This window comes from Platalea leucorodia (assembly GCF_965183815.1).
Source record: "Platalea leucorodia genome assembly, chromosome: 7".
Taxonomy (NCBI): domain Eukaryota; kingdom Metazoa; phylum Chordata; class Aves; order Pelecaniformes; family Threskiornithidae; genus Platalea; species Platalea leucorodia.
The window spans coordinates 45,828,660-45,840,760 of NC_138829.1; the positions used below are offsets into that span (position 1 = coordinate 45,828,660).

At 45.0% G+C, this 12,101-nt stretch overlaps 2 protein-coding genes across 2 annotated transcripts; one reads left to right on the forward strand and one right to left on the reverse strand.

Annotated features, from left to right (window-relative positions):
* The first annotated feature begins 837 nt into the window (after window positions 1–837).
* Window positions 838–4,315, forward strand: FAM180B (family with sequence similarity 180 member B). The gene is made up of 3 exons (XM_082317277.1): window positions 838–1,230; window positions 3,105–3,184; window positions 3,738–4,315. The coding sequence occupies exons 1-3, from the start codon at window positions 1,164–1,166 to the stop codon at window positions 4,182–4,184; spliced, it is 594 nt and encodes a 197-aa protein (XP_082173403.1). The 5' UTR covers window positions 838–1,163; the 3' UTR covers window positions 4,185–4,315.
* A 2,960-nt stretch (window positions 4,316–7,275) lies between these two features.
* Window positions 7,276–8,379, reverse strand: C1QTNF4 (C1q and TNF related 4; the record flags this gene model as incomplete). Its single annotated transcript, XM_082317078.1, has 1 exon — window positions 7,276–8,379. One exon carries the CDS (start codon window positions 8,377–8,379, stop codon window positions 7,276–7,278), a length of 1,104 nt encoding a protein of 367 aa, XP_082173204.1.
* Window positions 8,380–12,101: the final 3,722 nt, after the last annotated feature.

Here is a 12,101-nt window from a genome sequence, read left to right on the forward strand (position 1 = left end):
AGGTACAACTATAGATCCTGGAAGCTTCAGAAGACTTGCTACATTGCACACTGACAACTTACTAACTGGAACATCATCCCTACCCTCAGTAAACTATCTGGTGACAGTAGTCACTACAAACTGACACCCTGTATCTTGCTGAGAAAAGTATGCACTTCAGCTCCACCTCCTCTCTTTTCTAGGCAGACTTCTCTCCCCAAATAACACCTTTAACCTGAGGGAGATTGTATTATTACTTATTTATACATATTATTACTTATTTGTATAATCCTGGCATCCAAGAACCTTTTGGAGAACCCAGGACAATACTGTGCCATACAGAGTAGAAATACAGAACAGCTTGACTGGGGATTGGGCACTAATAAAAATGCAAAGATGTGTAGAGAACAGATATGTGCTGTGAAGGGAATCAGATGAAGTGTCGTCTATGTAATTCACAACATCTAAGGCAGACTGTGCTCATCGTAACCCAGAAGTCTTGTCACAGGAGAGGATGATGAGGTGCTGAAGCCTCGCAGGCTCTGATCCTTGCTGTTTGCTAGGTCAGTATATTGAGTTCTTCCTCCGGGAGGTTTGATACAGAATGGAACAAGTAACATTTCTTCTGCCTGCTTGTATATTTTGGCTGCTACTGCACTTCCATGGATCTCCACAGACTGCCGGCCTTATCTGTTTGTGACATTTCAGGATTGCTTACAGATTTTCAAAGTCAGGAAAAAGGAAAACTGAAAATGAAGCCAAGGATCTGAGCAGAAGTGTCACAGAGATGTGACAAAGGTGCTGTGCAGAGGCTGAAGGGACCAGGAGGTCCCCCCTTGTTCAGAGGCAATCGTGTAGTGAATTTCTTGCAACTAATTGCTTCCTATAATAAATCACAGTGGGAAATCAGTCTTTGGAAAAGAAGCTTAAAACAATTCTGCCAAAAACTTCACAACAAAGTCGTCCAAGTTTCCAAAATATGATGGAAAATATCTTTCGGGGTCAGCAAGTTAAACTGCAAGCCCTTCCCAGGACCGCAACCAGAAACAGAGAAAGATGGATCCGTTCCAACAGAGGCTGCTGGGACCAGAAGCAGCAAGGGAAGACGCCACAGCAAAGCGCTCTCACTTCACGCACGGCACTGTCTGCGGAGGGGGTGGCAGCCGCTACCGGGCAGCGCTGCTATGGCCCAGGCGCAGTTCAACGCCTGGCTGATCCTGTGCGTGTTTGCTGGATCCCAGAGGCTGACAGGTAGGAATCGCACCTGTTAGCGATGCGGCTTCTCGGCTTGGCAAACATTCATACAATGCTAGGGGCACGACGCTTTGCCTACTTCTTCAGATATGGTCAAATGCTTCAGCTAGCTGTGCTGACGTGGGAGAGAGCGCAGCAGCTGGGGTCCCAGCTGAGGTTGTTCAGTGGGGGAGACACTAGGACCCGCTTGCAGGTTGAAGACCTGCTGCTATTTTTGGCGGCAGGTGGAGGGTTTTCTTGGGTCTCTGCTGAAACAGCCTGCCCCTGCAATAATGTTTGTGGGTTTTTGAGATGCTTTTTGGGACAAAAAACCCTGTTAAATGATAAAGTAAGGGACCATTTTCCCATCTGCAGAGGACATTTATGTTATTATTTCAATACATTATTTGTTATGCTTTGCTTAATTTTTGTTTTACTCTGCTTGAAAAATCTAACACTGCATATATTTATAAGACAGTCACTAATAGCAGCAGTTTGGTGGCTATTCAACAAATTCATTGACTTTGCAGCCAATCAGACATCTCTCAGGAGAGGGATCTGTGGACCTAGTGGATCAGTGAGCAGAGAGAAGCCCAGCAAAGATATTTTCAGACGATGTAGTATCTTTACCTGAGCTTAAAACCTTGCTGGCACATCCATGGAGGAGTACGAGAGAGCAGCTACAGCCCTGCTCACATTCCAAAGCCACAGCTGGCTTGGATCAGGGAGCCTGCAGCTGTGTAGAGAAACAGACCTCCACGGCCTGGGGGGTGGCAGTGCACTTCTTCAGGCAGCTTGTACATCTCCCTGAAAAGCTTTAATCAAGAATGGAAAGTTGGAAGTGGGGTTTGGTAGTAGTCATCACATACATACAGTATTAAATTATTTTTCTTCTTTTTATAAGAACCTGCTCTGGAGTACTCAAATTCTCCCTCTTTTTTATATAAAAAAGCCTTCATCCATATAAAAATAATAATAAAAAAAAAGTGTCAGAGAGCTTACTGTTTTATATGAGCTTTTTCCATTTCATGTTTGTTGACCTGAAGGATGAGTTTGCAAGAAGTAGAAAAGGGTCTTGGCTACAGGACTACACTGATCAACACAGAGAAGGGAGGGGATGCAGCCTCGCTTTCACAGTCCTGGACTGAGGCTACTTGTGTCTCCTTTTTTCACAAAGAAAGAAATAATAAAGGCAAAATAAACGCAGCAAGTTAAAGCACTTGAAGTATTAGTAAATGAAAATTGAAGAATTCTTGGGCTTAATGTGACTCTCATATTAATATCACTCCCATTCCTCTGGCCTTGTATCCATTTTTCCCAGTTTAAATGATGTTGGGCGGCCCAGCAAGGAATTAGCTGGACATGAAAAGAGCTATAATGGATCTGACCATGTTTCTTTTACCCTCACACTCTGCCCCCACCAGCAGCAGATGCTCAGGGAAGAAGTATAAAACCAGGGTAAGCATCAGGTTATTTTCCCATGAGCAGGTCAAGGAGCCTCCCAGCACCCTCCTTCCATTGGGCAACATTACTTTCTCCAGCAAAAAGTGCCAAGCAACCAAAACCCATCAGTTCAAAACCCACCCATACTCAGCGTGAGGGGCTTTTGCGCTGCCTGTCAAAGCAAGTGCCTTTGCTGCCGTATGCTTTAGCTCTGTTGGCAGGATTAAGGGCCGTCATATCCAAAACTTACACTTGCCTCCCTTAACCACTCCTCCTTCTCTTAAAAAGCTTGTTTTGCTCATCAAAATCCCGTGGTCAGCATCTGTCATGTTTGGCAAACTATGAGTGGCAGCTCAGAAATATTGAAGACATTATTGACAACCAAATGACAAAAATAAACAGGAAGGGCCATGGTCTTGTGCTACCAAACTCTGCCTGATGTCTTCCAGATGAACATCCTCACAGCAGGGATGGTGCCAGTGCCAACGCACCCCGTCGCGGCCCAGAAGACGCCAACGTCATGTTAGAGGTCTCTCGGGCGTTGGGGGCCCATGGGCCGAGGCACTCTTAGCGCCTGTGCTCCCACCTGCCTGCACGTAAAAACTCACACGTTCTGCTTGTTCTCATCCCTGTCGGTTTTTGAGAGCACCTGGAAAACGCCTTGGCAATGCCCTAATTGCATTTGTGCTCCCTCCCATCATGGGGTGCAGCTGAAGGGGGCTCTCACCCCCTCCACGGCACCGCACAGCTCTGGGGTGGGACAAGGGACTCCCCCCAACCAAGGCAGCTGCACCAGGGAGCTGCTGCGGGCGGGACCCCCGTGGGAGAGGCAGGGTGGGAGGCAAGATCTGGACGGGTCCCACGGGGAAACCGAGGCGTGGGGCTGGTCAGAAAAGGGGTGTGGGGCTGGCGGAGAAGGACATGGAGTGGGACTAGGCGGGCCGTGGGCAGCGAGTCAGGGAGCGGCTGCCTCTCGGTCCGGCCTGAGATTTGGCAGCGTTGCAAGCGGCTTTACAGCTCAGTTATAACTGGCAGAGGGTTTGGGCTGGGCCTCCCGTGCAGACGCTGCTCTTCTCTTCCAGATGCTCTGGGGAGGGCTGGATATTCAGGCCAACAGGACAATCTGGCTGCGGGATGAAGAGCTGGCCTCCCTGCGCCCAGCACGGCGGTTCATGCAGATTTTAGAGGATGAAGTTCCCAAAACACCAACAGAGATCGAGCAGCACCTGAGATATTATTCACTGATCGATACCCCTTTGCCTCTAACAGAGTTTGACCGTCTCCTTTTCACCAGCGTTTATTGTGCCCACCAGGTTCGCTCCATGCAGGGTCTGGATAAAAATCTCTGGATTAGTTTTTTCTCTCAGCTGGTTGATGAAATGTTTCGCGATCTGTGCAAGGGGCTCTGCCCTGCAAACACCACCCTCCTCCTGGCTTCCTGGCCCTGGAAGGAGAAACCTTCGCATTTAGCATCCCTGAAACATTTCTATCATTCCAACCTGGCCAGGACCAAGAGAGACACTCAGTAAGGAAAACTAGGGTAGGAAAGGACCCACCTGACTTCAGCTGCATCCTCGGTTATTTCAAATGCTTTCCACGTTATTCAGGACTTTGACCAAATACACCACACATTTTTGTCCCGCTTTCTGCGTTGCGTTGGCAACCGTCTAAGGATTTATACACAAGCTTTTATTTTTAAATGAAATAGGACAAAACTATAAAATGCCTTTCACCCTTTCCTGTTTTTTTTTTGTTTGTTTGTTTGTTTTATAAGTGGGCTGTGCTGAAGGGAGCAGTGCTGTTCAGATGTGTTATCTATCTTGATCACGGATGCTTACTAGGGAGATGCCCTGGCAGGTTTTTTCCAGGATGTTACACGGGTCTCCTGGCTGACTTCATTTCAGATATTTCAGTTCAGCCTCCTTATATTCCCCCTGTGGTTTCAGCCAAATACAGTAACTTTTCTCCTCTCCAGTAACCAGCTAAGCAGATGCTATTGTGTTTCATGATATAGGTCACATATTTAATTTCAGCTTTCTGCTCACGTGGCATCACATTTTATGTGTCCGTAGTAATTTCCCACCTCATATATCAATTTTTCTTTAAAAAACAACCTGAAAATGTACGTATTCCACAAAGCTTTCTAGTATCTGCATATCATATTTACACATGTACATCTGTTTTTGTCAGATATCAGTTTGGAACATACTTCCTTAAACCTCATTTAAATTCCTAAGGATCATGACCTAGTTATTTCTTCAGCAGATTTTACCTCTTCTATGAAGTTTTTTTTGACAGCTATGACACTTTACAAGCCAAATGTAATAAATACACAATCTCTATCCTCAAAATCAGAAATATAATTATTTTATAGAAAGAGATCTTTAACTTTTCTCCGTCTTACACATTGCAATGTGGAATTAAATAAATGTAATTATCTACTTGGGAGGGGTTGGATTTTTTTTTCTTCCTACTGGATTTCCTGCTGCCATTTATAGGTACATTAATTTTGAACATTCTTTGCATGTGCTTAGATGATGGGATCCATTATTCCCTTTCTATCAATATACTCTTAATTTTCCATGCTCAACAAAGGAGGCATGTGTGACATTCAAAGTGGGAACTGCTAGCTTTTGACCTAGTTAATTTTTTTCCAAGCTGTTGTTGCCCAACAGATGGAAGGGAGAAACGGCGAGGCAGGAATAAGAAGCCTGGAAGCAAGATGCCACAGAGAATGGCTTTCGAGGTCAGGTTAGGGCTATGACAGGAGAAGACAGATTTACACAGTTCATAAAGCAGGTTGGTTGTTTCTTGTTTGGGTCCCCTGTCCCCCTCCCGTCTCCCCCATCCCCCCCGTCCCCCTGCAAAGGATGTAGGAATTAAGATTAGCATTTTATTTGAAGTATAACTTCTGGTATACCAGTGTCCGACCTAAAGTTCTTCTATTCTTACGCTGTTTTTTTACATACCTCCAGTCTCTACCCTTCATCCTTTTCCCAAATATGTCCCCAGTGTTTAATGTCTAGGATATGTATGGAGTGATGGAGGCAGGGAGGCAGGGAGCTGCCGCAGATAAGTGCAGTTTGGGCAGAGAACATCATCAAAAGGCTGAGCTGGGGTGGCACTAGTGCATGAAAACACTGTCTTGCTGGAGAATATACGGTCTGAGCTATATGAATGTCTGGATGAAGGTTGAGGGGGTTGGCCTGGTGACTCAGATGCAAATGTGCTGTTTTGAACCCAGGATTTTGTTAGGATCAGTTTAAGAGCATTGCTATCTGTTGAGCAGATTATAAATTAAACTCAAGTGATGTCACGAAGTTTCGTGCATGCTCAGGTTGATGCACATTTGCAGTTTATGTAGTTTGGGAGACAAACCAGAGTTCAGCTCAACTGAAACAGCACCAATAGCACCACGATGAAGTCTCCAGCCTTCTGGTTTCTTACTACCTGCCCGGGTGGACCCTGCCGTCAGTCCCAACCACCCTGCAGGAACACACCAGTGCCCTCCACAGCCACACCAGTCTCTCTGCAGCAGCACTATGGCTCGGCAGAACACAGCGTGTAAGAAACCACTGGAACGCAGGTGCTGAAAATGTCACTTAATTGTACCTTCGATCCCTTTTGCACTAGGTTACCAGCACAGCATATGGCAGGTTAGCCATACCCTTGTGTTCAAGGAGCTAATTTCTGGAGAATCTAATGCCCCTGCAGCCAACACTGCCATTGCATGGCATGATACTACTCACACATTATGAGCCTGATCCTGACCCAAATATTCAGAGATTCAAAAATACATTTTTTATCCTTCTTATTTACCTTGCTTCTGAACTTTCAGAGGATGGACCGTTCATAGATTTGAGCCCTCATCCTTTACTACAAGGACTAGAAGCCTACTTTTTTGTTTGTTTCTAAATTTTCATTAAATGGAAGCTGAGATTCTCAAACACAGCTTCTTGACTTCAGCAGCTTCAGATTAAGAAAAGCACCAAATATTGTGAAACTTGCAATAAAATCATAAGAGGTACCAACACTTCACACACACAAATGATAAAAAAGAGTGTACACACACAGACTGGCTGAGTAACGCATACCGCAGCTCATATGATCACCGTGCTTCTTTCTCGTCTGAGCTGGTACCTCAGGCAGTGACAAGCACACAAGTCTCAGAAGTAACAACAAATTCCAGTCTGAGAAAATTTTACATCTTTTGTATTTTTATTACATTCATTTTCATTACATTTATTCCCTCCCCAGATATGCAAGGAAAGTCACCACATCCTTTGCTTTCTGGATGCTGGGGACCTGCAGTAACATTACTGCAGTGGTTCTCTGATCCTCAGCATCTCACTACACTGCCCCACCCCTGCCCCAAAACTACCTCATGCTTTATGCTTAAATCAAACACCAACACAGGACACACACACACAACCTGTAAAGACCTTTCTACGGATGAATGGCAGACACAGCAGTGGCCCTGCGGACAGGGCACAAGCGTGCAGCATAAGGAAAGCACTGGACACATGATAGCATGCTCAAAGTAGAGGATGATATCCGAAGAGGAGCTGTACCCAAGTTCATGGCACCTTGGCTTTTCTTACGCTCCTTTCACATCTGCATTTAATTATTTGACCCTTGGGGTGAGCTGGCACCTGGAAGCCATTTTGGCTGAGCCTCTGAATAGATCAGGAAGCCCGTGAAGGTGATGTACTTGCCATGGTTGCTGTAGGCACCATAGCCATCATGCTGATGGCTGTAGAGCCAAACAGTGTCCCCATATTGCAGAGGCAGCATGATACTCTGGCTCTGCATCTCTCGCCTCTTGGAGTGGTTGTCGTCATAGATCATGGCCTGCACCTCATTGTGGTTCTTCATAAGTTTCACTGACATAGTCTTAAAGGGCATTTTGCCAATGGTGAAGGAGAAATAGTACGCACCAGGTATACGGCATGAGAAGATGCCAGTGGAGGAATTGAAATCTTTTCCAATGTTCACAAACTCTGTGTCAAATGTGATAGGCTCATGCTGGGTTTCCTTGTCATCTGTCCCCAGGAGACTTTGTGAGCGGGCAACAGAAAATGCAGAGCGAGGGTCTTGCTCTCTGTTTGGTTGATCAGATAACACATGTCGTTGTGAAGCTTCATTCTGCTCTCCGGGAAGCTGCTGAATAGTGTGATGGTGTGGCCCCAGCTCTTGAGAGCTAAGAGCGTTCTGGAAGAAGGCAGAAGTGTCTGGATAGATTAGGTAGCCATTGAAAGTTGTATAGGGGCCCACGTTGCTGTAAAGAGCATACTTGGGGTCTCCATGTAAACGCAGCCAAACTGTGTCACCGTAGTCAAGCTGCAACATGGCACTCTGGCTGGCTACCTTCCGTTCCTTGCGGTGATGTTCATCATACACAATCACTTGCACCTCATTCTTGTTTCTCATCAGCATGACAGACAAGTTTTTCTTTGGGTATTTCCCAACAGTGAAGGAGAAGTAGTAGGCTCCAGGGATCCGACAGCGGAACAATCCAGTCTTGGGATCAAAGTCATTGCCAATGTTCACATACACTTTGTCAAAGGTAATGACCATCTCAGAGCTCCCTTCCATGCTGCTGGTTCTGGCCACAGAAAAAGCAGAGCGAAATTCAGTGTTGGTGTCTGCTGGAAAGCCATCTGTAGGCAGAAACATCATGCAGCAAAGGAAGCCAAACATGATCTGAACCTTCGGTGTCATCATTGTATCTGAAAGGAAAAAGAAGCATATTTTAGCAGGAATCCCATTAATTTCCAGCTCATACTCCAGTTGAAACCCAGACCTGAATCTTGCTAAATAGACATGAAGGTCTATGTCCAAATATTGAGGAGTTTCCAGTGCATTCTCTGATCAGTGTGTGGGACCATACCTCAGTTCAGATCCCAGTACCATTTTGATATTTTCCTAGCAAGAGTTGGACCTTTTTGCCCTGTACTTGTAGGAAAAAAAAGAACCTTCTCCTTTGAAAGCCTGGCTGTCCTACAGTTTGTCTGCAAAACACTGTGTTGCTCACACTGCAGAGGGATCTCAGAGCTTGCTGGGGCTTTGCCAGAGCTCCCTTTTGTAGTGTTATTCATAAGACCAAGGATGAAACAAAGCCCTGCACAGACCCTGTATTATACAACAGAGATACAGCTGAAGGGCAGGGAGAAGAGGACATATGCTCTAGAGATTGCCATGCAGATGCCATTGCCTAGCACTGCACTAGCTATTTCACAGGATGTGGAAGCTAGAAGCCAAGTAAGTTGGTACACCCCGTTACTCAGACAGACTTCAGCATGAATCTGTGAAGAGTGTAAAGAAACTAGAAGAAGAGGGATTGTTTAGGGAAGGAAGGAAGACAATGGAGAAAATGAATGAAATTAAAAAAGGAAGGAAAACAAAAGATAAAAAAAAAGGCAAGTCTCCCAAAGTATAGAAGCCCAGAGAGAGAACCGAAATACCAAAACCAGGGAAACAACTGCCCATCTGGATAATAGACCACAGAGAAAAAACTTCTTTGACCCTTAAAAAAGAGGGATAAGTTAGGAGCTAATGGGATTTTCTGCTGCTAGTTTCTGTGATGTTTTTTTTTTTGGACGGAAGCCAAAAATCATCTATTAGTGCTTTCAGGCTGAAAACAAAACTGCCAGTCATTCCAGTAAGAAGCTTCTCTCTCTGTCACCTCTCTGTGCTTATTAAAATATCATTCAGGCTGGGAGGCAACTGCCTGGTTTTCAGTCTGTCCCATCTGTCACCCCAGAACTGGTGCCTTGCCAGCCCGCAAACAATGAATTCACAGACCAGCAGAACAGGAGCAAAACATGCTACTCATTGGGGGGTGGGGTGAAGACAAATCCTGAATTAAAAGGGATAAAAGGGTAAATATTTGAACCAACTGGATAACCCAGTAATAGAAGTAAAGCATACGGAATCCACATAGACTGTGAGGTGGCAATGGGATCCTGTTTTGGCAAGATGTGATACCTAGAATCACTCACCAACAGGAATTTAGCTTGACCTACAGTCCCTGCTCTTTCACACTTGAGAATAAAACTGAAATCTGAAATGCAGCTCTAATAGATATGAACCCAAGAATGAATTATATTCTCACTTAATTACATGTAACTGACACACTAGTGTCAGGATAAGTGGGACAACCTGAGGAACTACAGGCTGGTTGACCAGTTAGCCCCTCACTTTGGTCCCTGGGAAAATCATGGAGTGTTCTTCTTGGAACACATTTTTAGGCAAAAGGCATGACATTTAGCATGTGTTGATCAACTGAGGGTAGATCATGTCTGACCAAACTGATTGCCTTCTTGTGAGAAGAGACCAGTGTATGTCACCTACCTTTTAGCAAGGCTTTTGTTATAGTGTCCCAGAGCATTCCTGTATCCAAGTTGTTATGTTACAATATCTAGATAAGTGGACTACTTAGATGGGTGAAAAACTGGCTGGGTTGTCAGGCTCAGGGGCTAGTGTTTAATATTCAATTTCAGATGCCCTCTTTAATATTTTTTATCAGTGACCTGGAGAAGGAGACAGAACGCCCACTCATCAAGGTTGCAGATGACACCAAAACAGGGGGTTTGTCACTATACTTGGAGGCACAGCTGCTATTCAGGGGGACATAGACAGGCTGGAGGAATGGACTGAAAAGGAATTCAGCAAGGATGAATGCAAATTCCTGTACCTGGGATGGACAAACCCTGTGCGGTGACTAACTGGCTGAGGAGCAGCACTGCTGAAAAGCATCTAGGAGTCCTGGGGAACAATAATTTACACCTGAGTTAGCGCTGTGCCCTGCAGGTAATGGAGACTAACAGCACACTGGGGTGCATCAACAGAATGTAGCCAGTAACCACAGGCAGTGATTATTCCCCTTTAGTTGACAATTGAGTGACTCCAGAAGAGGGCAGCCAAGATGGCTGGGGTCTGGAGCACTTGCCTTATGAGGAGAAGCTGAGCGAACTGGGCTTGTTTAGCCTGGAGAAGAGAAAGCTTTGGGGGGATCTAGTAGTAGCCTTCCAGTACCTATGAAGAGGTTACTGAGATGACAGAGCTAGGTTCTTCACTGATGTGCATGGTGGGAGAATAAGAGACAATGGTCATAAAATCCAAAGGGGAAGGTTCAGACCGGATATAAGTGAAATAATTTTACACTGAGGGCAATTAAGAATGGAATAGTTTAGCCAGAGAGATTGTGAAATCTCCATCCTTGGAAGTTTCAAGACCAGACTGGATTAAGCTGTGAGCAACCTCGTCTGCATTCAGTGTTGGCCCTGCTTTCAGCAGGAGGTCGGACTAGAGACCTCCGAAGTCATGATTCCTGATTCTATAGCTGATTCCCATAGCTACTGCCTTCTCACAATTTAAAATTAACTCACTACTAACCCTAGCCATGACACTTACATGGAACTAACCAGCTAACGGCAGGTCTGACAGACAATCTTTCATCCAGCAAATGAATGTTATTTAAGAAATTTAAGAAAGCATTTTCAATGGAACTATTAAGCCACAGCTAATTGCCATGCATCTGCTTCCATGCTGTCTTTATTTTTCCTCACTTCGCCATTTAGTTTGTGAGCTCCTCAGGGCAAAGACTCTCTCTCTTCCCATGTCTGTACAGCATTTGGCCATTGCTACCATTTAAACAATACTAATAGGCCCTAACATCCCACCAAGAACTAAATCCCAAACTGTCACACTGTGAACTCAGCTTCTGGTTTAGCAGTATTATTTTTGCAGAGGGCTACATCCAGCATGGCAGGCTCATTTCAGCTTCCAGCTTAGAAAACCAAGCCCTAAAGGCAAACTTACAAGGGCTGTTAGATGTTTCTGATTCATACTCATCCATTGTTACTCCAGTGATCACCATGGTGTGGCCGCATGGAGAACCAGGATGACTGCGACATGGCTGCATGCTCTTGAGCCAAGAAATGACAGGAAAGGATTTGGCATTTGCGTTTCTAGCCACACTAACCAGCCTGGTTCTAAAGCGCTGCCTGTGCTCCAGAGCTCGCTCAATGTATCTGGGAGTCAGGGAATATACTGCAAGCACGTCACTGCTGGCCAAAAAAACACAAAAAGACAAAACAGTTTAATAAACTCTGTAGTGAATCTGACTTTATATTTCTTCAGATGACCACTATCCTTGTTTCTGTCCCAAAGCTAATTTCTCTGTGGTAAGGTCCCTTTGAAAAAGGTTGGATCGCTCAGTTAAAGTTGCAAAGACTCTCTGCTGTTGCAGTCCCTTTTTTATCAGCTCTTCCCAATAACTTACTGACAAGTCATTTAAATAAGGTAGTTAATTATGCCATGTTTCCATTAGCAAGTTGTTTCCTTGACAGCTCCCACTCACGACTTTCAGGACTATTTAGGTTCTTTATCTTTTTAAAATAATTTAGAAAGTATCTAATAACTGCCTCTCACACTAAACCAGT